The following is a 24494-nucleotide window of genomic DNA, read 5'->3' on the forward strand; positions in this document are numbered from 1 at the left end:
GACCTGTGGAACAAAGGGAAGGTACCAGTAGCTGAGCTGGCTTTGTGAAAGCTTAAAGGTTGCTGAAGAATTTCTAAACTCAGAAAGACAGGGGGACTTCCCTGGTGGTACAGTGGTAAAGACTCAGCACTTCCACTGCAGGGAGTGCAGGTTCAATCCCTGGTCAGGGAACTAGGATCCCGCCTGCCATGCCGCGAGGCCAAAAATAAATAAATAAATAATAAATAAATACTCAGCAAGACAGAGATAGAAGCAGTTGTAGGCAATGGGGCCAATGTCAGAGGTCAGAGTAAAAGGACAAGGAGGTTGGACTTCCCTGGTGACGCAGTGGTTGAGAGTCCGCCTGCCGATGCAGGGGATGCGGGTTCGTGCCCCGGTCCGGGAAGATCCCACATGCCGCAGAGCGGCTGGGCCCGTGAGCCATGGCCGCTGAGCCTGCGCGTCCGGAGCCTGTGCTCCGCAACGGGGGAGGCCACAGCAGTGAGAGGCACGCGTACCGCAAAAAAAAAAAAAAAAAAAGAATTACTCATAATAGCCAAAAGGTAGAAAAAGCAAAATGTTTATCAACTGATGAATATATAAATAAAATGTGGCATATCCATACAGTGGGATGTTATTTAGCCATAAAATGGACTGAAGTACTGATACAAGTTTCAACATGGACAAGCCTTGAAAACATTATGCTAAGTGAAAGAAGGCAGTCAGAAAATGCCACATATTGTATGAGAGCATTAATATCAGATGTCTAGAAAAGGCAAATCTATAGAGGCAGAAAGCAATTGCCAGGAGTTGAAGGGAAGGAGGGGTGGGGACTTGTTTCTAATGATTGTGGGTTTCTTTGGGGATGATGAAAATGTTCTAAAGTTGTGTAGTGGTAACAACTCTATGAATATACTAAAAACCACTGAATTGTATACTTTAAAGGGGGTGATTTTTTTAAGCTTTTTATTTTACATTGCAGTATAGTTGATTAACAATCTTGTGTTAGTTTTAGGTGTCCAGCAAAGTGATTCAGTTATACATATACATGTATCTATTCTTTTTCAAGTTCTTTACCCATCTAAGTTGTTACATAATATTGAGCAGAGTTCCTTAAAGGGGGGGATTTTATGATATATGAATATTATCTCATTAAAGCTGTTAAAAAATAACAATTGTATTGAATACTATTTTCTTCCCTCTGCAGATTTCTCTTAATAAAGAGGAAAATTAATGTTTTTTTAGCCAGAAGAGTGAGAGAAGATGAGTCAAACGAGACTTTTTTCTTTAAAGATCAATGATGGATTCTTCATGCCTATGCTGGGATTGGGCACTTCTGCCCCTCCTCAGGTAATCAGAATGGTATTGGAGATGGAGGAGTAGCAGACTTGGGTCCTGATCAGGACCAGTCACTGTGTGAATTTGGGAAATTCAGATGGACCACACTTTCTTAGTGTGTAGTACGCTTCTCTCCATGTTAGGTTATTTTGTGCATTGTCAGTGCTTTTCAAATTTTAATAGGCATGAAAATACCTGAGGATCTTGTTTAAAATGCAGACTTTGGGGTTCTGCCCACAAAGGTTCTGATTCATTCGATCTGCGATAAAGCTCAAAAATCCACATTTCTAACGAGCTGGCAAGTGATTCTGATGCTATAGCAAGAGATACAGAAGTTCTTCATCTTTCAGCAATTCAGGGGTGGGTCCATCTTTTCCCTTTATTCTCATTTGCTGTCCAGTTGTAGCCATTCCACAGTAGATTAGAATCAGTGAAACCCAGTTGTCTTGATTACCACGTATCAGAGATGTTGCCACAAATTTCTTGTGATGAAGTTTCTCTGTAATTTCTAATGTCCAAGTTGTTCCCATCCACCTCCAATCGTAGAGCATCCAGAGAAATCTCGGGGGCAAAAGGACCTGGAGAGAGACAAGATTCATCTTAGAGGGAGTTTTGGTGGTCTGAGGTGAAAATAGTCTCTTACAGGTCAGGCTGTGAATACTGTGCTGTGGGGAGAGGCATGTGGCACTTGGAAGTTCTGTCTCTGTTTGGAAGACTGAACTTCATGCTTGATTGCCAGCAGGAGAGCCACGTGGAGTGTGATGTTGAGGTCTGTAGCAAGGACACTAGCACGGACTGTTGCTTTTACTTTGACTTGGCTCTTTCATCTGTGGACAGTCAGTTCATCCCCATGGGACTGGTCAATTCATCAGGAGTTGCAAATTAAAAAAACATACCCAAAAGACCTTTTAATTACTGAGTGAAGTAGAGGGGATAATGGAGCTGTGAAAATGATAGGTAACTTCAGAAGTCCAGCCTGGTGGTCCAGCAGAACAGTAGGCAGCTAAGAAGAATAACAAAATTGTGAAGGAGAATATTAGCTAAGGATGAACTTAGTAACCAAAGAAGGAATTAATTATAAGATATTTTTAAGTGAAAAAAAAGAGGGTTTTTTTTTGTTTTTGTTTTTTACATTTTAGTTCTTCCTCAAATGTTGTTTGAAGTGTTTCTCCAAGTTTACAAAGGTAAATCACAAATTTATTCTCTCTGAAGTTACATCTTCATCGCATTGATCATTTTTTGGCATTGGATTTCCGGGTTGAAACCAGTTTAATGATCTCTTACAGAGTGAGTTAATTTAGAAAGGTAAATCTATATATTGTGTAAATCTATACATGTATATAGTGTAAGTCCAGAAATAGAGAGTTCATGATGTGATGTGCTGGGACCAGCTCATGAGCTCAAAGATCCAACTGTAAGAGTCTTTTCCCAGCATCGGTTGTGTGAAATTAGCAATGGTGGGAATAGTTCCACCATAGAAACTGGCTAATACTACAAATCAGGACTCCTTCAGAGTCAGTTGTTAAATATTTACTGCCGGTCATAGGTCAACATTAAGCTTTGTCACCACTAGAAAAACAATGGGTTCTGCTGACTAGCTCTGCTTATGGAATTGGTCATCTGTTCCTGAATCAAGTAGGTCTTTATCTTTTCATGCTCTTCTAGGTTGCTAAGAGTGAGGTAGAAAAGGCCATCAAGAGAGCAATCGACGTAGGCTACTGCCATATTGATTCAGCTTATATGTACCAAAATGAAGAAGAAATTGGGAGAGCCATCCAGATGAAGATTGCAGATGGCACTGTGAAGAGGGGTGACTTATTCTACACTACAAAGGTATTGTGTATAGTCGTATATGTATCTGTGGAAGCTCACTCTTAGCTGAATCATTTCTTGGCATATGTCTTTTCTCATTGGTTTAATTCTCATTCACTCTCAGACCTTGAACTATGAGAAGGCTGGTTTGGAACAGCTGGATAGGAATGTGGGTTCTGTGGTCAGACTCCCTATATTTGAATCCAGGTTCTGCCACTTACTTACCTTGGACAAACTAAAGTCTGTCCCTTAGTTTCCCAAGCTGTAAATGAAGATAACAATATTTGTCTCACAGGATTTTTATGAGTATTACTTCAAAAAAATACATGTAAATCTTTAAAAATATTTAATGTATTTTAAATGTTCAAAAATACTAGCTGTTATTATTATCATATGTTTTCAAACTCAGGGATGGATTTGGCTTTTCCAACTCTGTTATACTCAAGTTTTGATGAAGCGGCAATCTTTCTTAGCTGTAGTGTGAGGTAAAGCAATTTAGTCAGAAAGTGTAGGCTTTTGGAAACTACAATCAAATTTTAGTTTTTTAATATTCTATATATTTGACTTTGTGAAATTTCTTAACCAAAAAAAGTCTTTTAACCTCTTTAAGTCTTAGTCTTTATATCTCAGTCTATTGCGCTGTCAATAGACATTTATTTCTCTTTCCTATGAGGCAGGAAAAATAATATAATACCACGGAACTGATATGAGGATCACATTCATGTTTATAAAAGTGTTTCTAATGCATTTTTTAAACTTTCAAGCCATTTTTACTAATATAATTTATATCCACTGATATCACATCTGAAACAAATAAAAGAACTTAATATTTAAGTTGGATTGGAAATGGAACACAAGAGGAATTTTCCCCATCGTGTTCATTGAACTGACTACTGCTAGAAAAAAACCATTTGAATTTGAGGTAAAGTAGCCCAAGAGGAGGGAGTTGGTGTCCATGATAGTGAACCCTATACTGGTCTATGAATGGATATTTCTTCCTTCTAGCTCCAGAATGTGACTCTCTCCACACGACTTTGTTTAGATGAGGTATTGCTAGAGCACTACCCTCTTAACTCTCAGCTTTAACCTTCTTTACATGGGATCCGTTTGTTTCCTTACCTGTAGTTATTTTGATGGATTTTCCTTAGATTATTACTTCTTAAAATGAAGTAAATAAAATGCCCTCCCCCCCAAATTCCTAAAGGGCCTAGCTTTCTTTGGCAAACCTAACAACTGAATGCAGCCAAGATAGAATTTCCTGAATCACAATCACTTGATGTGCTTGTTTCAAATGCAGTTTTCCAGGGACCTCCCTGGTGGTCAGGTAATTAAGACTTCCCCTTCCAATGCAGGGGGTGTGGGTTCAATCCCTGATCAGGGAGCTAAGATCCCACATGCCTTGGGGCCAAAAAATCAAAACATAAAACAGAAGAAATATTGTAACAAAATTGATAAAGACTTTAAATATGGTCCATATCAAAAATTCTTAAAAAAATAAAAAATAAAATGCAGTTTCCCAGCCCAGTCTCCAGATATTATAATTTATGATGTTTGAGGGAGAACCCAGGGATATATCTTGCACAAACAAACCAAATAATTCTTTTTTGTATTTTCAGTTTTGAGAGCATCTGTGTAAAACCATATTTTAACTTTCTACCATGTTTTCTTAATTCAATGTGAAGATAAGCTATGATGATAAAGAATCCTGAGCTTCACGGGATGACTTGTCACTTCCCAACGACCACGAGCGGGTTTTTGGTTGTTGTTGTTTATTTGCCATTGTATTAATCTCTCCTAAATATTCTTAAATAATCCCACCCCACTTCTCTTTCCACCACTGCAGTTGTGGAGCACCTTTTTCCGTCCAGAATTGGTCCAAACTTGCCTGGAAAGCTCGCTGAGGAAACTTCAACTGAGCTATGTGGATCTGTATCTTATTCATTTCCCAATAGCTATGAAGGTTAGCGAAAGTAATTTTACTTTGGTTATCAACATCATTAGTAGCTAAATAAAAAGAGGATATAGTTTGTGAAAATGAGAAGAATCATATATAATACTTTAATATTCTCTCTTTTTGTTTTTTCTGCAACTATCCCTACCCCAGTTCACTATTCCAGCCCCAGACTGATGGGTTTACTGGTTTCAATGTATTTGCCTTGATCTTGTGGACAACTATGTATATTTTCAAGTCCCTGTACTCTTGAATTTCAACCTCATGCCCACTGGTGTCTGGGGAACGTGCCAGTGTAGAGACCTGTGAAGGCGCAGAAAATTTAAGGAGGATGAGACTCAGCCCTTGAGATGGTGACAAGTCCCTCTCTCAAAAGACCACCTCCAGGTGGAAAGCAGGGATGGAAGAGCTTTATCCCACAAGGATCTGGGACAAAGGAGCCCATTCAGCTATGGCACCACTCTGGGCTCTCACTAGGATGGGGTCTTGGGTATCTCAAGTTGTCCTTACACAAACAATATTTATTAAACCTTTAGGGGTTAAAAACATTTCTAGGAACTGTACTTTCTCAATGTACTACCATTCCTTTCAAGAATAAGGATAGATGGTTCCATTAGCCTCAAGGTCTAAAGGCTCCAAACATATTGGCTGAGGCCAGACATAGCTTGATCCAACCTCTTCTTCTTTCCTATGTTCCAGCCTGGGGAGGACTTTTTCCCAAAGGACACACATGGAAACATCATTTTTGACACAGTGGATCTCTGTACCACATGGGAGGTGAGTGCAGCTCCAAAGAGGCCATGTCTCTGCACCTTGGGGCGGAGAGGACAGAAAAGGAATTGAGGAGAGGAGGATGTAGTCCAATTCTGCCCCCTGTGTAGACTTGGGCAAGTCCCTGAATGTCCCTCTGCCTCAGTTTCACATTTCTTCTATTTAGTAATTCAATAAGTGGTTATTGAGTGCTTATGATTACTGAGTACTTCTAAGTACTCAAGCTACATCCATGAACAAAACCAAGGTCTCTGACCCATAGAGTGGTAGGTGCTACTGGTGGGGGGGAAGGATGCAGTGGTATAAGAAAGAGTAAGGGAACTGAGTGTGCCAGGCTGGGTTTGGGGCATAGATAGGCAATTCAAAACAGAATGGACAGGGCAGGCCTCTTTGAGAAGGTGGCATTTGACCAAAGACTTGCAGGAAATTGATTAAATGGATGATGAAATTGATTAATTGATTAATGGATTAAGTAGAGTAAGTGGGTATCTGGAGGAAGAGTGATGCAGGCATAAGGAAAATCAAGGCAAAGATTTTAAGATAGGAGAGAGATTACCATGTTCAAAAACCAGCAAAGGGGCATGTGTGGCTGGAACAGAGTGAATTTGGTGGTCAATAATAGGAAATGAGGTCAAAGAGAAAACAAGGAGCTGGTGGTCTGGGAGATGGCATGGCCACTTCCTGTTTCCCAGGCTGCACCTGACTCAACCTCCATTCTCCTGGCGCTTGTTCTGATATTGTTCTATCATATTATTTTAGGTGCTAGCTAAAGATCGCACTGGATCTCTTAGCCCTGCCTTGGCTGCTTGCATTCTTACTCTATCTTCTTACCCATTTCAAAAACTATTTTATTTCTCATTCTCCTCCTATTGGCCAATTCTTGTCTTATTTACTGACATCTGCATCACGTATTGTCTCTCATCCACAGCATGCTACCATTTGTTATGCTTCTCTAGCCAGTTACTCCTCACCACCTCTTCCTCCCCAGGCCCTGGAGAAGTGTAAGGACGCAGGACTGGCCAAGTCCATTGGGGTGTCCAACTTTAACTGCAAGCAGCTGGAGATGATCCTGAACAAGCCAGGGCTCAAGTACAAGCCCGTCTGCAACCAGGTGAACGCCACCAATTGGCCCCCCAACCTCTTATCCCTCCTCATCAGCTTACTCTTTTCTCACTTCAACAAAGTCACCAATGGCGCTCCCCTCTCATGTACTGTACCTTTGGACACTAGCTGCTGATGTTACTATTGTAACTGTTTTGGCACTTTTTAGCAATTGAGTCGTTTTAAATTAAGGTATGTAGTTTTTAGACATATGCTATTGCACACTTAATAGACCACAGTGTAGTGTAAACATCACTTTTTATGTTTACTGGGAAACTGAAAAATATGTGGCTCCTTTATTGCAATATTTGCTTTATTGTGATGGCTTGGAACTGAACCTGCAGTATCTCCAAGGTTTGCCTGAACAGGTAGCAAATAAGCATATGAAAAATTGTTAAACATCACATATCATTAGAGATTTGCAAATTAAGACAAAAGTGAGATACAATAGTTCTCTCTAATCTGTGGGATAAGACACCTCCCCCCACCCACCACCACCACAGTGGATGCCCCAAACCATACCATGGATATTACTGAACACTATATAGACTATGTTTTTTCCTATATGTACATGCCTATGATAAAGTTTAATTTTAATTAAGTACAGTAATGGGACTTCCCTGGAAGTCCAGTGGTTGACTCTGTGCTTCCAATGCAGGGGGTGCAGGTTCGATCCCTGGTCAGGGAACTAAGCACAGTAAGAGAATATTTGATTTGTTAATTATGGTGTATCACAGTGATTGATTTGCATATATTGAAGAATCCTTGAATCCTTGGGCTAAATCCCACTTGATAATGGTGTATGATCTTTTTAATGTGTTGTTGGATTCCATTTGTTAGAATTTTGTTGAGGATTTTTGCATTTATGTTCATCAGTGATATTGGTCTGTAATTTTCTTTTTTTGTGATATCTTTGTCTGGTTTTGGTATTAGGGTGATTGTGGCCTCATAGAACTAGTCTGGGAGTGTTCTTTCCTCTGCAGTTTTTTGGAAGAGTTTGAGAAGGATAGGTGTTAGCTATTCTCTAAATGTTTGATATAATTCTCCTGTGAAGCCATCTGGTCCTGGACTTTTGTTTGCTGGAAGATTTCTAATTACAGTTTCAATTTCATTACTTGTGATTGGTCTGATTATATTCTCTAATTCTTCTTGGTTCAGTCTTGGAAATTTGTACAAACCATATGGTCATCTCAGTCGATGCAGAAAAAGCTTTTGACAAAATTCAACAAACTCTCCAGAAAGTGGGCATAGAGGGAACCTACCTCAACATAATAAAGGCCATATGCAACAAACCCACAGAAAACATTATTCTCAATGGTGAAAAACTGAAAGCATTTCCTCTAAGATCAGGAACAAGTCAAGGATGTCCATTCTTGCCACTATTATTCAGCATAGTTTTGGAAGTCCTAGCCAAGGCAACCAGAGAAGAAAAAGAAATACAAATTGGAAAAGAAGAAGTAAAACTGTCACTGTTTGCAGATGACAATATACTGTACATAGAAAATCTAAAAGATGCTACCAGAAAATTACTAGAGCTAATCAATGAATTTGGTAAAGTAGCAGGATACAAAATTAATGCACAGAAATCTCTTGCATTCCTATACATTAACAATGAGAGATTAGAAAGAGAAATTAAGGAAACAATCCCATTTACCATCACAACAAAAAGAATAAAATACCTAGGAATAAACTTACCTAAGGGGCAAAAGACCTGTACTCAGAAAAGTGTAAAACACTGATGAAAGAAATCAAAGATGACACAAACAGATGGAGAGATATACAATGTTCTTGGAACATTGTAAGAATCAATATTGTGAAAATAACTATACTACCCAAAGCAATCTACAGATTCAATGCAATCCCTATCAGATTACCAATGGTGTTATTCACAGAATTAGAACAAAAAATTTTACAATTTGTATGGAAACACAGAAGACCCTGAATAGCCAAAGTAATATTGAGAAAGAAAAATGGAGCTGGAGAAATCAGGCTCCCTGGCTTCAGACTATACTACAAAGCTACAGTAATCAAGACAGTATGGTACTGGCACAAAAACAGAAATATAGATCAATGGAACAGGATAGAAAGCCCAGAGATAAACTCACACACCTCTGGTCACTTAATCTATGACAAAGGAGGCAAGAGTATACAATGGAGAAATTAGTATGTACCATACTAATGTAAGTCTCTTTAATAAGTGGTGCTGGAGAAACTGGACAGCTACATGTAAAAGAATGAAATTAGAACACTCCCTAACACCATACACAAAAAATAAACTCAAAATGGTTTAAAGACCTAAATATAAGACCAGACACTATGAAACTCTTAGAGGAAAACAAAGGGAAAACACTGTTTGATATAAATCACAGCAAGATCTTTTTTGATCCACTTCCTAGAGTAATGACAATAAAAACAAAGATAAACAAATGGGATCTAGTGAAACTTAAAAGCTTTTGCACAGCAAAGGAAACCATAAACAAGACGAAAACACATCCCTCAGAATGGGAGAAAATATTTGCAAACAAAGCAACTGACAAAGGATTAATCTCCAAAATATACAAACAGCTGATGCAGCTCAATATCAAAAAAACAAACAACCCAATCAAAAAATGGGCAGGAAAAAAAAAAAGGGCTGGAGACCTAAATAGACATTTCTCCAGAGAAGACATACAGATGGTCAAGAGGCATGTGAAAAATGCTCAACATCACTAGTTATTAGAGAAATGCAAATCAAAACTACAATGAGGTATCATCTCACACCCGTCAGAATGCCCATCCTCAAAAAATCTACAAACAATAAATGCTGGAGAGGGTGTGGAGAAAAGGGAACCCTCTTGCACCGTTGGTGGGAATGTAAATTGATACAGCCACTATGGAGAACAGTATGGAGGTTTCTTAAAAAACTAAAAATAGAACTACCATATGACCAGTAATCCCACTACTGGGCATATACCCTGATAAAACCATAATTCAAAAAGACACATGCACCCCAATTTTCATTGCAGCACTATTTACAATAGCCAGGACATGGAAACAACCTAAATGTCCATCGACAGATGAATGAATAAAGAAGATGTGGTACATATATACAATGGAATATTACTCAGTCATAAAAAGGAACACGATTGGGTCATTTGTAGAGATGTGGATGGACCTAGAGTTTATCATACAGAGTGAAGTAAGTCAGAAAGAGAAAAACAAACATTGTATGTTAATGCATATATGTGGAATCTAGAAAAATGGTACAGATGAACCTCTTTGCAGGGCAAGAATAGAGACACAGACGTAGAGTACAGACATGTGGACATGTCGGGTGGGGAAGGGGATGGTGGGATGAACTGGGAGATTAGGACTGACATAGATACACTACCATGTGTAAAATAGGTAGCTAGTGGGAACCTGCTGTATAGTACAGGGAGCTCAGCTCGCTCTCTGATGACCTAGATAGGTTGGATGGGGGGTGGGGAGGTCCAAGAGGGAGGAGATATATGTGTACATATAGCTGATTCACTTTGTTTTACAGCAGAAACTAACACAACATTGTAAAGCAACTATACTCCAATAAAAGAGAGAGAGAGAGAGAGAGAGAGAATATTTGAATTGCCAGCATCACTAATTTTGTGTTTTGGGGACATTACTAAGTAAAATAAGGGTCACTTGAACACCAGCACTGCGATACCACAAAAGATGATCTGATGGCTACTAAGTGACCAACAGGCTGGTAGCATATAGAGTGTGGGTACATTGAACAAAGGCATGATTCCTGTCTTGCGTGGGATGGGGCAGGACAGCACAAGACTTCATCACACCATTTAGAACAGTGTGAAATGTAAAACTTATGAATTGTGTATTTCTGGAATTTTCCATTTAATATTTTCAGACCATGGTTGACTGTGGGTAGCTGAGACCACAGAGAGAAAAACCACAGATGGGGTGGGGCCACCCTCCTGCTATGCACCTGTTAAAAGTGTCCAAATCCAGAACACTGACAACACCAAATGCTGGTGAGGATGTGGAGCAACAGGAACTCTCATTCATGGCTGATGGGAGTGCAACATGGTGCAGCCACTCTGCAAGACAGCTTGGCAGTTTCTTGCAAAACTAAACATACTCTTACCATATGATCCAGCATTGTAGTCCTTGGTATTTACCCAAAGGAGCTGAAAACACACAAACCTGAACACAGAGTTTTATAGCAGTTTTATTCATAATTGCCCAAACTTGGAAGCAACAAAGATGTCCTTCCATCCCTCCAGAGGTGAAAGGATAAACAAACTCTGGAACAGCCTTACAATGTAATATTATTTAGCAATTTAAAAGTGAGCTATCAAGCGAGAAAAAGACATGGAGGAAACTTAAATGCATATTGTTAAGTGAAAGAAGCCAATCTGAAAAGTCTACCTACTGTATGATTCCACCTCTATGACTTTCTGGAAGAGGCAAAACTATGGAGACAGTAAAATGATCAATGCTTGCCAGGGGTACAAAGGGACAGAAGGGTGGATGAATAGGTGGTACACAGGGGAAATCTTAGGACAGTATAACTATTATTCTGTTGGATATTGTAATGAAAGATACACATCATCCATTTGTCAAAACCCATAGAATTTACATCACAAAGAATGCACTCTATTGTAAACTATGGGCTTTACTTAATAATAATCTGCCAATATTGACTCATCAATTTTAATAAATGTACCATACTAATGTAAGAGGCTAATAATAGGGGAAATTGGAGAGGGAATGAAGGGAAATATGGAAACTGTATTTTTTGTTCGATTTTTTCTGTAAAACCAAAAGTGCTCCAAAAAAAAACAAGAAAGAGAAAGGAAGGAAGGAAGGAAGAAGGAAAGGAAGGAAGGAAGGAAGAAAAGGGAAGAAAGAAAGAAAGAAAAGATCAGTGGTTGCAAAGGGTTCATGGGGAGGGAAGGAGGGATGAACAGGTAAAGCACAAGACATTTTTAGGCACTAAAACTATTGTGTTTGGTGCACCATGGGTACAGCTGTGGATGACGGTCACTTGCTGGCCCACGTTGCTGGTATTTCTAAGTATTTCTGGTGCCGTGAATCTGTATTCACTGTATGTTCCTTGTAAATTTGGTGCTGGCAAACCTGCTGGTCCTACACTCCAATACTTCTGCTTGGCAATTTACAGGTGGAATGTCACCCTTACCTCAACCAGAGCAAACTGCTGGAGTTCTGCAAGTCCAAGGACATTCTCCTTGTTGCATATGCTACCTTGGGGTCTGACTTAAGGAAAAAATGGTAATGATCTCTATAAAGGTATTCCGACCCTAGATGCTGTGCCTTCTGGAGACATCTCTCAATGTCTGGAGGAAATTAAGTATAGTCAAGAGGAATCATCCATCTTTGCAAACCCTTTACCTAGCCTACATTGTGAGGACTGAATAAAACATTATTGAATAATAAAGTAATTATTACTGATTAAAATGTTCATCCAATTCAAAAGGTTTGGATTTAAAGAGTGACAAGGTAATTCCAAGCCATGATTCTGACACTTAGCAGTTGAGGGATATGAGACAAGTTACAACTTCTGTAAGTTTTAGTTTCTTTATCTCTTCAAGAGGAATATAGATGTGTACCTTTTAACAGCTGAGGACAAAATGAAGACAATTAGTTGAGAGCATTTTTTGCAATAGCAAATTCTTATAAAATTCTTGGTTATTTGTTATGATGGTGGTCATTGGGTCTTACTGTGGACAACAATTTTGTCTTCTTGACTTATTCAATCTTTTACTAAGTTTCTCAGAAATGTTTAAAAGATGAAAAAACTACCCAATTTTCCCTTTCTTTCCCTTGTCCTTCTTTGGATTTACCAAAAGAAGCCAAAGAAATATTGAGACAGCCAGAAGGTAATGAGGAAGATTCTAGAGGATCAACCACCCCTAGCCTGAATGAACTATCCCCAAGTAGAATGGATACACAACCTCAGACACATAGCACCTCTGCCTCCCTCCCAGGGTGAAAAAGGACAATCCAGTTCTCCTGCAGGATCCAGTACTCAACACCATTGCTGAAAAGCACAGGCGAACTCCAGCCCAGGTCACCCTGCGCTATCAGCTGCAGAGAGGGGTGGCTGCTCTGGCCAAGAGCTTCAATGAGAAGAGGCTCAAGGAGAACTTCCAGGTACCTGGTAGGGTTTTGGGCAGCAGGGAGCTGACAGCAGCACATCATTTTCCCCGGGATGGGTTATTTGGGAGGCTCCCAATGTGTATTGGGGCAAAGCTTATCTCCCTGTATATTCTATGCGTATATGTGCTATAGTTAACTGTCCTGTCCTCCAAATCCTACAAGCGAGTAGGCATGGTGGTTGTAAAGAACAGTCGACAGAGCGTCAGGTTTGAGTCTCAGTCCTGGTTTTCACTCAACAGTACGGCCCTGAGTAAATCATCCCTTGATTTCTTCAGCTAAAAAAATGAAGGAGTTAGCTGAAGTGAGACCTGGGCTCAAAAATCTCAAGGATTCCTTGGCTGCTACCACAGCTATTCAATACAAGTCTCTGAGGGTGACCTGAGTTGCTAATCTCAACTCTTTGAATGGACAAATGCCCATGACTTTTGTCAGGGAATGAACCCCAAGTTCATGACAACTGTCTCATGAAACCTACATAAGTTCCTACATATATTTGTGTGTGTGTATCTGCATGTGGGGGGCATGTAGGGGCTGCAGTAATTGCCTCCAGGAAATTGAATTGATCTTCTCACATTTCTGATAGGTTTTTGAATTCCAGTTGACCCCAGAGGATATGCAAAGTCTAGATGGCCTAAACAGAAACATGCGCTATTTTGAAGAAGATTCGTAAGTACCCTGTTCCATTGTAGATGCTGGGGGAGCAGGGTAATGAAGGAATTCCATTTATTCTAATCCACAAAGGGCAGGGTCTTCTCTTGCCTCTTCTTTTAGGGAAGTGGATGGAAAACATTTTTCCTTCAAGCCCTCATACCCGTTACTCCACGCCCCTCTGTCCTTCCTCTGCTTAAATTCCAGGATCAATCAATACGATGACATCCTTTGCACATATTTTCAAGTCTCCTCTCTCTTCTTTGTCTTACTCATTGGTCTAAAACCTGGTTACATCCTGCTCTCTCTCCCTCTACTTCATCGGATTTCCCCTCCCCATGAGATTACTCCTAGAGGCATTGGAACATTCCCTCATCTTCAAAGAAGCTCTGTCTCAGACTGACTTCATCTGCGGCTCACCACACCATCCCCGTTTCTCCTTTTACAGCAAAACTTCTTGAAGAAGTCCATGCTTTCTTCCTCTCTTGTCTCTCTCCCCATTCTCTTCTGAACCCACACAAACCAGGCATTTGCCCTCCTCTCTGCCAAAGCTCCTCTTGTCAAGGTCAGCCATGACCTCCTCTTTGCTTAACCCAGCAGTGATCCTCATCCATCTTATTTTACCTAGTGGGTCACTCCTCCTAGAAACACTTTCTCAGCTATGCTTTCTTCACTGTAGATCTGGTTTCCCCTTATCCCCCATGCCATTCCTTCTCCTGGTCTTTGCAGGTGTCTCCTCATCAACCTGACCTCTTAACTTTGTAGTGACCTAAGGCTCAATCCTTGGACGTCTTCTCTTTTCTATCCACATCCTCATCCTTGGTACTTAATCTAGTCCCGTGCTCTAAACACTGGGTAAACATACACTCCCCCAAATTATATCCAGCCCAGACCTAGGCCCTGGACCAAGACTTGTATATCCATTTGCTCTACTCCACTCAAACTTATCAAGTCTACACTTGAGCTCATGATGGTACCTGCACCCACCCCACCCTCCCAAGCCCCACATACCTCACATGCTTGTATCAGAATCTTCCTGATCAACTAACTGGCTGCTATTTGCTCTCTGCTTCTGTACTTCGTCTCTGCCCGTACTCACCAGAGTGAATGAGGTAAAAATGTAGGTCTGTATATGTTAATCCCAAACTCCTAATATCCCTCCCCCAACACCTTTCCCCTTTGGTAACCGTAAGTTTGTTTTCTATGTCTGTGAGTCTGTTTCTGTTTTGTAAATAAGTTCATTTGTATCATTCTTTTTAGATTCTACATATAAGTGATATCATATGATATTTATCTTTCTCTGACTTATTTAACATATACACGCTACTACATATAAAATATATAGTACAGGGAACTCTATTCAATATTCTGTAATAACCTATATGGGAAAAGAATATGAAGAAGAATGGATATATGTATATGTATAACTAAATCACTTTGCTGCACACCTGAAACTAACACAACATTGTAAATAAACTATACTCCAATATAAAATAAAAATTAAACTAAATCAAAAACAATAAAAAATAAAAACACTACTATTTTCTGAAAAAAAAACCCACAAAAAACAAACAAAAAAAATAGTAGGTCTGATGGGGAAATCCTGTCTCGGTAACTGGTGGCCTGTCTTCTCACTCGGAGTAAAGGCCAGAGTCCTCACAAAACCTACAAAGTCCAGCAGGATATGGTCTCCCCATGCCTCTGCCTCTAAGTCCTGCTGTTCTGCCCCTTCCGACTCCAGTGCAGCCCAGTGGCCTCCTTGCTGTCCCCCACATGCGTCAGGCCCATCTTGGGGCCTTTGCACTGTCTGTTCCCTCTGCCCAGAACGCTCTTCCTCCAAATACCTGGATGGTCACTCCTTCACCACTGTCAGTCTTAACTCAGATGGCACCTCTGTGACACCTTCTCTGTCACTTTATCTAAAAATGCAGCCCTGTACAGCCCTTCCTTCCCCTCCATCCTGCTCCCTTTTTCTCTTGGCCCACCTCCCTAATTAACATACCGTGTGGTTTGCTAACCTATTCTGTTTACTTTCTGTTTACCACAGAACGTTAGATTCGTAGGGAAGGATTTTTAAAAAACTGCCCTCTCTCTGAGTAATTAGTAAATGTTTGTTGAATGAATAATATAAGAAAATGATAGACAGGGAAAAGTAAGGGACAGTGAAGAAGCAGGTAGTAATTTTTAACAATTAATGTCAGTCATTTTAATCAACAATAATTATCCAGTGGTTTAGCGTTGCCTACCTTGAAGATGACTACAGTAAGTCCCCTACATAAGAATGAGCCTCCTTCCGAGAGCGCATTTGTAAGTCCAACAAGGTTAGCCTAGGTACCCAATTAACACAATTGGCTATATAGTACTGCACTGTAATAGGTTTATAATACTTTTCACACAAACATACATAACAAATAAACACACAAAATAAAGGAAGCATTTTTAATCTCACAGCGCAGTACCTTGAAAAGTACAGCAGTCCAGTACAACAGCTGGCATCCAGGGGCTGGCATCGAGTGAACGGGCAAGAAGAGTTACTGCCTGCCGGAGGGAGAGGAGATGGGAGATGGTAGAGCTGAGGGATCATCAGTAGTAGGAGACGGCGGGCAAGCTGTAATTTCACTCATGCCTGACGCTGATGGAACGCACGTTCACAACTTTGAAAGTTTGCAACTTGAAGGTTCGCATATAGGGGACTTACTGTACTTTATATATACAAGACAGTTCACTTCCTTTGCTAAAAATGGAAACCCCTGTTGAAGTGGCTTATATTATAATCACTCTATCTCTAGATCTAATATATAATTTTTCACCCAGCAAAGTCATAGGTAAATTATTTCTGAGTGCTTGAAAGAAATTGAACAACAGTGATATTCTTGTCACCTTCCACATCATCACCTTGAAATATTTGTTAACTTTAGGTATTAAACCAGATTGGCGCTGTTTTAAAAGAGGAAGAACTTATTTCTGCCCTCTTGGGAGTTTATAATATCAACGCAAATAGTTTATCTCTTTAAGTTGTAGAACAATATACCTAAAAAATGGAATATATTGGTTTATTTTTGTGTGTGTGCCCAAGTGCATGTAAGTATATTTATTTTTACAGTGTGTTCATTACATTGTAATACAATTGTATATGGTTGTTATAAAACTCGTTGGGTTTGTACTTGTCCAAAAAAGAAAACTACATTAATTCTCATGCTTAAGCCAGTTTAAAAGAAACCTCTCTTTACCCAGCCCAGAAACAGTTACTTGACTAAGACTCTCCATTTATCTTTTAGACTGTCTCATCATCCAAATTATCCATTTCATGTTGAATATTAACAGCAGTGTCTGTGGTTGCTCCAGAGTTCTCAGTTTTGGGTTGATGATTGGAGGACATCTCAAGGATGAGAACGTACCTGCTTCGTTGCATGTCACTTAGCCTGATCAGTCGCGATATGGCTGGAGTCCCTGGAGCAGGAAATAAAAATCTCTAAACCCAGTCTTTTTCCCCCAAAGTAAATAAAGATACATTTCAAACAATCCAACCTACTGCTGCTTTGGCTTTTTTGGTTTATCTGTTTTGTTTTGTTTCCCTGTATAACTGAGGTTGAAATGCTGTCAGCCCTGGAAGTGATCACAGGAGATATGGATCCCCCAGAAAAAGCTAACCATAGTATATTTTCCAAATTTTCGAAGTCTGGCTTTTCACCTGTCTGTAGTTCTTGTGTGTTTTTTCCCCTTTTGTTCTGTGAATTTGCCGCACTATATAATTTTATGAGACCTTTTAAAGGGATCTAAAACTTAATGAATACACAATGCCCCAAATGTCCAGATTTCAATAAAAAATTACTCATTATACCTAAAACAAGGCATCAAATTGAATTAGAAAAGACAAGCTACAGATACCCACACCAAGATGACTGAGATATTAGAATTATCTGACCAAGATTTTAAAGCAGCCATCATGAAACTGTTTCAACAAGCCATTACAAACATACTGGGGACAAATGAAAAAGTAAAAAGTTTCAACAAGGAAATAGAGTGTCCTAGCAAAGAAATAGAAGACATAAAGAAAAACCAAATGGTAATTTTAGAACTGAAAAATACAATAATAAAAATTGAAAACTCAGTGGATAACCTCAGTAGATTTGAAGGAACAGAGGAAATAATCAGTGTGCTGGAAGATAAAGCGATATCAATTACCCAGTGGGAACAAGAGAGAGAGAGTAGGTTTTTTTAAAAAATAGGAACAGGGCCTTGGGGACCTGTGGAATAATAACAAAAGATCTAACATGCATGTGATCGGAGTGGGGAAAATAGGGAGATGTTTGTCAAAGGGTACCAAATTTCAGTTATGAGATGAGTAAGTTCTGAGGTTCTCATGTAGAGAATGCTGACTGTAGTTAATAATACTGTAGTGTATAATTGAATTTGCTTAGAGAATAGATCTTAAGGGTTCCCACCAAAACAAAAACAAAAAACAAAAAAAGGAATCTGACAGTTGATGGATGTGTTAATTACCTTGATTGCATGTGGGGATCATTTCACCATGTATATGAATATCAGATCATCACTATCTATAATTTTAATTGTCAATTATACAACATTAAAGCTGGGGAAAAAAAAAAGAAAGTGTGATGAATCTCGTCCAATGTCCTTTCATGGAATCAACCGATAGAATTGACAATGAGGATAGTACTTTTAGTTTATAACTATTCTAATTTAAAAAATTGATTTTTATATTTATGGAACTAGTATCTACTACTTACTCTGTTAGAGTAAATCTTAAGCCTTCTAACCACGCACAAAAAAGGGAGCTATGTGATGTGACGGGAGTTAACTTGATTGTGGGAATCAGTTCACAATGTGCAAGTGTGTCAGATCATCACGCTGCACACTTAAAACACATACAGTTTATTTGTCATTTACACCTCAAGAAAGCTGGAAAATTAAAGGAGGGAGTGGGGCAGAAGAGAGGGGGGAACAGTTCGAAAAGGGATTGGTGATGGAGAAGTTCTCTGTCCTAACTGTGGCCACGATTCATGAAACACATAGGTGAAAAAATTGCACAGAACTAAATGCACGCCCAGCACAAATTTGGGAAAATCTGAATAAGCTCAGTGGGTTGTATCGTTGTCGATATCCTTGTCATGACATGGGGCTGTCATCTTGCAAGATGGTAACGTTGCGGGGAGCTGAGCAGAGGGGACACGAGATTTCTCTGTATTATTTCTTTCAATAGCATGTGAATTTACAGTTCTCACAAAATAAAAGTTTACTGTAAAATGAGCAACTAGAAAACTGTCACCGGCTCCACACCTGCTCCTCCCTTTTGGATTCCTTTCTTTTTTTTTTTTTTTTTTTTCTGTACGTGGCCTCTCACTGTTGTGGCCTCTCCCGTTGCGGAGCACAGGCTCCGGACGCGCAGGCTCAGCGGCCATGGCTCACGGGCCCAGCTGCTCCATGGCACGTGGGATCTTCCCGGACCGGGGCACAAACCCGTGTCCCCTGCATCGGCAGGCGGACTCTCAACCACTGCGCCACCAGGGAAGCCCTCTGTTTTATTTTGTTGGCTCTTAATTACTCATAAATAGAATTCTACTCTGCTATTTGTTGAGTGATCTGAGACCTTTTACTTTTCTACCACCTAGGCAGCCAACTGCAGGGACCCCTAGAAAATGAGGCAGTTCCCCAGGCAGGGTAAGAGGGTCTGACCTGAGTACCTGCTTCTGGGACCGATAATCTTACTAAGACTTTCTGTGCCTCAGTTTCATCACCTGTACAATGGGGTGTTAACAACAGTCCCCACCTTACAGGCTTGTGAGGATTAAATGAGAAAGTAAGTGTAAAACAGTGCCTGGTACATCATTAAAATCATACTATTAGCTGACAGTAAGTGCAAGACAGCTATTATCGTTATTTTAAGTATTATTCTCTGAACATTGGATTCCAAACATACATAAGTCGTTTCTGAATCATTCTCTCTTGCTTCGCTTTCTAGGCATCTTCTGTTCTCTGTTACTGTGACTGATGCACCGTTGCTACATCCTTTACTGAAACTAATACAATGACTTAAAGTAGAGCTGCACTAGGAATGAAGCAGTTTTTCTTGTTTAGTCTAAAAAGATGACTGACAGCTCAGCTTACACCATGAGATTCTCAGAAAAGCTGCTCTCATGGGAGACGCCCAAGCAGTGATCATCCAGCCTAATGTAGGAGGAATCCTTTCCAGGATGTCTGTACTCCTTTCTCTGTCCTGTCCTGGCCTGCATCCTAGTTCAGGCCGTCATCACCCCAGCCTCTATGGCTGTTACTGTCGCCTGTCTCCTGCCTCCTGTTCAAACACGTGCTTCTTTCAGCGGCTACGATCACCTCGACACAACACAAGTCTCTCTTACATAGAATACAAGCTCCCTACTTCAAAGCCTTCAGCGGTGGTCCTTTGTCTAAGGGGAAAAGAATAAGTTCCTCAAATGGCATCCAGACTTCCACCGTCTGGCCCATCCGCTTCCCCAGCCTCACGTCTCTGCTGCCTAACATTTTTCCATGTAGGAACGTCAAGCTTCTTATGGGCCCCTGTACCCCGCGCTGTCCCATACCCTGTGCCTTTGCTCAAGAGGTCCCCTCTGCCTGTCACGCTGTCCCCGACCCCCTGACCGCACCAATCCCAGCATCTGCACGAAGCTGCAGAAGTCCTGTCCCTGGTTCAAGCACAGGTGGAGTCATCAGCTCCCGTGAGGAGACCGGAGAACCCTCCGTGTGCTGCTCCCCCCACCTCGTGGCCCAGCCCTGAGCGGTCTGCACCCTGCTCTCTCTGCCAGGGAAGGCCCACCTTGCTGACAATAAACACGTCCTTCTGCCTCACCAGGCCCTCCTTGACCTTGCACTGGATCCCCACTCCAACCTCATTCTCGTTGTGGTACAAGCCTGTGTCTATCGCCACTTTTACTGCCTCCGTCACTTCCCCTGGGGCCACCTGCAAAACAAGGAACAGAAGTAAACCACCCACATTCAGGAGAGGCCAACCCTAATTCCCCCTTTGCACTCTAGAATGCACAGCCAATGATCCATAAAAAATGAAGTTACTGAATTGGTACTCCTATCCCTTTGTCCTAAAATTAGGGAATGTCAGAGTCAGAAAGGATTTATAGTTAATCTAAGTTCAAATTCCTTTACTTATTTGGGGAAAACGCTTTAGGTATTTTTCGTGCTTGCAAATAACTGAGCTAGAGGCCGTGTTTCCAGAATGGAACAGAGGAATAAATAAATTTAGGATGAATAAAGATGATAGGTGAGCCGCAAGGAGGTACAGGCTCACCCTCTACCCACAAAGACTATCAGCCCAAGTGTGAAGGTAGACATGTGCACACAAAGATAATCCATCACACAGAGCATCTGCCAGACCCAAAGGAACGAGATGGACTCTATCAGGAATGTGGAAGTTCGGAAAAGAAAATGCTCACTGTGAACGGGGTTGTTCTAGCAGGTGAGGGGCCTGAGGGGAAGAGGCCCGTGACGGCTCACAGGACCATTAAACCCAATGTTTCCAAAGGGCTTCACAGCTCACAAGGCGCTTTCTCACTTGAACTTGACATCACCCCACGAGATGCATCAGGATCATGATCTTCATTTAACGAGAACACATTCAGAGTGGCTGGGAGCTAATGAACTAAGTGTCCACCTCAAAGTTAGAAGAACCACTTATGAAAATAAGAATGAATATCAAATATCAATAAAGAAGATTAACAAAGCCAGTGGTTAGTTCTTTGAAAAATCTTAATAAAGTAGACAAACGTTTTGGTTGTTGTCTTTTTTTTTTTGGCTGCGCTGCACAGCATGTGGGATCTTAGTTCCCCAACCAGGGATCGAATCCGGGCCCCCAGCAGTGGGAGCATGGAGGCCTAACCACTGGGCCACCAGGGAATTCCCTAAAGTAGACAAACTTTTGACAAGACTGAGGAGACCAAGTTTTTTAAAAATGACATGAAAGGAAAGCAGTACATAGAGACAAAAATAGAGATTTAAAATCTAAGAAACTATTATCAATGACTAGAAGCCGACAATTTGGAAAAATGGAAATATTCCTAGAAAAACTTAACTCAAGAAGAAATAAAGCTCAATTGTCCTATAGTTATTTTTTAAATGAAGGAATTAAACACAACACACACATAGTTCTACAAAATTTTCAAGTCAGAATTCACCCCACTTTAAAACAAAATCTTTCTGACAAGAGGTAAAGAGGAAATAATTCCAACTCATTCTACCAAACCACAATGAATTAAACTACAACCCTGGCCTCTACGAGTTAAGTGGATAGAAGAAATAATTTACATAATATTTTGATGAGCAAGCGTGGATCATTCGAATTCCTACTCATCCAATAACTTCCTATGTGACTTCTTAAATGAATATCTTTTTACCAAAGACTAAGTTTTAAAAGAAAGCAAATTTGAAAGGCTTTTTAGTTAGTGCTATGTCTAAATCACTGACAGGAATTAGAAAGTCTGAAGTAGAGAAAGGTCCAAAGTACTTCCACTATCAGGTTTTTACACGGGGAAGAAGACAAAGTTTCAATGTTTCTTTTTAGGGCTTCCCTGGTGGCACAGTGGTTGAGAGTCCGCCTGCCGATGCTAGGCGACACGGGTCCGGGAAGATCCCACATGCCACAGATCGTCTGGGCCCGTGAGCCATGGCCACGGGGCTTGCGCGTCCGGAGCCTTGCTCCGTAACGGGAGAGGCCACAACAATGAGAAGCCCGCGTACCGCAAAAAAAACAAAAAAAATAAAAATCAATGTTTCTTTTTAAAACCAAGTTGGCAATGGCAGCATTTCCTTGTCTCTTTGATACAGACATTTCCCCATCTTCCGGTTGGCTGCTGCTCTGATCTGTGAGGTGACTGCCAATCTTCCCGCCCTTATCCAAGCATGACCACCTTTTCTTCTGGGCCTTCCCAGACGTTATTTCTGAATAATTATAATTGGGACTCAATATGAATAAGGACAACCTCCATTTTCAGAAAATCTGATATCTAAATATTCCATCTTTCAAACACAGGAGGAGCCCTGCGGCAGGTGCGGGCGATCAGCTGGGCCTGCGGAGGCTGCAGCAGGTGTCCCGGGGGTGTCCATGCGGGTGTCCAGGTAGGTGGCCCCTCCACGTCAGGGAGCGCCGAGGAAAGGCGCCGCCCCTCCCCGACCACGGGGCCGCCTCACCTTCCAGATGCCCAGGCCCAGGACAGGTATCTTCTCCATGCTTCAGATCACCTCTACAGCTGCCGCGCGGCTCCGAGGGACGCCACCATAGTGGGTGCCCGGATTCGCTGGCGGCACGGTGGTGGACACTTCGATTGGCCGGCGGCTCCGATGGTGGACACCTGATTGGCTGGAGGCGCCGGTGGTGGACACCCTGATTGGCTAGCGACGCGGCCGGTTAGCCAGAAGCGCTCGCGGGCAGTGGACACGCCCACATGGGCGGGGACGGAAGGTAGGGCGTTGGGGAGAGCATGTGCGCACGCGCCGGGTGGGCTTAGCGGTCCAGGAGGGAGTAGGCCCAGCACCCAGTCTCCTAGCAACACGCTGGCGGCGCACAGCATGCGGAGTGGAGAGATGCCGGGCTGCTGGGCGGGGATCCAGAGGTTCCCAGGGTCGTCTGGGCCGGGCCACCCCCAGGGCAGCGGGGAGAGGACAGGGTCTGAGGCCTTGTGTCCACCGCTCTGAGCGCGTGGGACGAGGGTAGGCTCCCAAGACTCCCACTCCCATCCCAGGGGGCACCAGGATACGGGAGGGAAGACCTGCTTCATCCTCTACAAATTGTTGTGCTTGGGCGGGACCCCGAGGGTTCCACGATTTCATAGAAGAGTGTGTTGGCCTTGGTTCTTTGTTGGTGACCCGCTGTGCTGAGTCCTGTAAATGTTTTCTACCTCCTGGGGCCCTTGGGAGCAGAGGACAGCCTGGGGACCTGGGTAGTGCACAACGTGGTAGAGCCCTGAACCGCTCCTCCGGGGGCCAGGGAACAGACCCTCCCTGCAGGAGCCTCCAGTCCTGAGGTGGAAGGGGGCGGAGTCATTGCCTGGGGTGAGGCCTCCTGTCCTCATGGATGTCCCAGGACAGTGGAGGGAAACTGGGAGACATGGAGGATCCAAGGTCCCTCTGCTCCCTCCTGGATCCCGTAGGTCCTGCTTCTTTGCCCCCTGGGGCCTGGGAGCCCCACAAAAGTGGGGCTTGCCTTGATGACCCCAAACAAAGGTCTGTTTTAATTTCTGGTTTCCTGTCTGGCGCTGCAGCGCTGCCGGTGACCACCGGGGGGCAGTTGTGCCCACTGTGGTTAACGGAGCAACTGGCGCAGGGAAGGACACAAGGGATCACGTAAGCCTGTGTACCAGGGGACAGAGGGACACACAGGCTGAGATGAGGCACTTGGGGGCCTGATTCTAAATGTGGGAGGTCCTTGGAAAGTTTCATGCCAGAGAAGGGGAGCATCTGAATTTCATTTTAACCCCTCCATGGGAGAGACTAGGGCATAAGGCCAAAAGGGGGGAAGATTGCGGACCAGAACCCACGCCAGTTTTGAGTTGTATTCTAGCTACATCCCACCCATTTCTGTAATCATCCATCTCTGAGTTTGTGCATTAGCCTCGCGTGATATCACCCCTGGGGTTTCATTGGTCTTATCTCTTATAGGCCTGATGACATCCAGAAGCAGATGCTAGAATGATCCCCACTGGAAGGCCCAGTGTGTGTGTGTGTGTGTGTGTGTGTG

General features: G+C 41.9%; 2 protein-coding genes across 6 annotated transcripts in view; one reads left to right on the forward strand and one right to left on the reverse strand.

Moving 5' to 3' along the window:
• Positions 1 to 17486, forward strand: part of LOC114904401 (aldo-keto reductase family 1 member C3 homolog) — a 30898-nt gene extending 13412 nt beyond the window's left edge. The window contains exons 2-10 of one of the 4 annotated variants that reach the window (XM_029238295.1): positions 1187 to 1329; positions 2983 to 3150; positions 4973 to 5089; positions 5780 to 5857; positions 6840 to 6962; positions 12108 to 12217; positions 12934 to 13099; positions 13689 to 13771; positions 17032 to 17486. In XM_029238295.1, the coding sequence (XP_029094128.1) occupies positions 1243 to 1329; positions 2983 to 3150; positions 4973 to 5089; positions 5780 to 5857; positions 6840 to 6962; positions 12108 to 12217; positions 12934 to 13099; positions 13689 to 13771; positions 17032 to 17074 (975 nt within the window). In that variant the 5' untranslated portion in view covers positions 1187 to 1242 and the 3' untranslated portion in view covers positions 17075 to 17486. Of the gene's footprint in view, positions 1 to 1186; positions 1330 to 2982; positions 3151 to 4972; positions 5090 to 5779; positions 5858 to 6839; positions 6963 to 12107; positions 12218 to 12795; positions 13100 to 13688; positions 13772 to 17031 lie in introns of those variants that run through there. The other 3 variants (XR_003795950.1, XM_029238298.1, XM_029238297.1) reach the window with 3 other exon arrangements.
• Positions 17155 to 23035, reverse strand: LOC114904403 (1,5-anhydro-D-fructose reductase-like). Of its 2 annotated transcripts, none has more exons than XR_003795951.1 (3): positions 22949 to 23035; positions 20568 to 20711; positions 17155 to 17203 (listed from the first exon to the last, which is right to left on the reverse strand). XR_003795951.1 is itself a non-coding variant. In XM_029238300.1 (3 exons), the coding sequence occupies exons 1-3, from the start codon at positions 22985 to 22987 to the stop codon at positions 18853 to 18855; spliced, it is 261 nt and encodes an 86-aa protein (XP_029094133.1). In that variant the 5' UTR covers positions 22988 to 23035; the 3' UTR covers positions 18536 to 18852. The 2 variants fall into 2 exon arrangements, 1 of the variants encoding a protein (XP_029094133.1); XM_029238300.1 differs by lacking the exon at positions 17155 to 17203 and adding an exon at positions 18536 to 18930.
• Positions 23036 to 24494: the final 1459 nt, after the last annotated feature.

The sequence above is a fragment of the Monodon monoceros genome, unplaced genomic scaffold, assembly GCF_005190385.1.
Source record: "Monodon monoceros isolate NGI ecotype Baffin Bay Population unplaced genomic scaffold, NGI_Narwhal_1 Super_Scaffold_21, whole genome shotgun sequence".
Classification (NCBI taxonomy): domain Eukaryota; kingdom Metazoa; phylum Chordata; class Mammalia; order Artiodactyla; family Monodontidae; genus Monodon; species Monodon monoceros.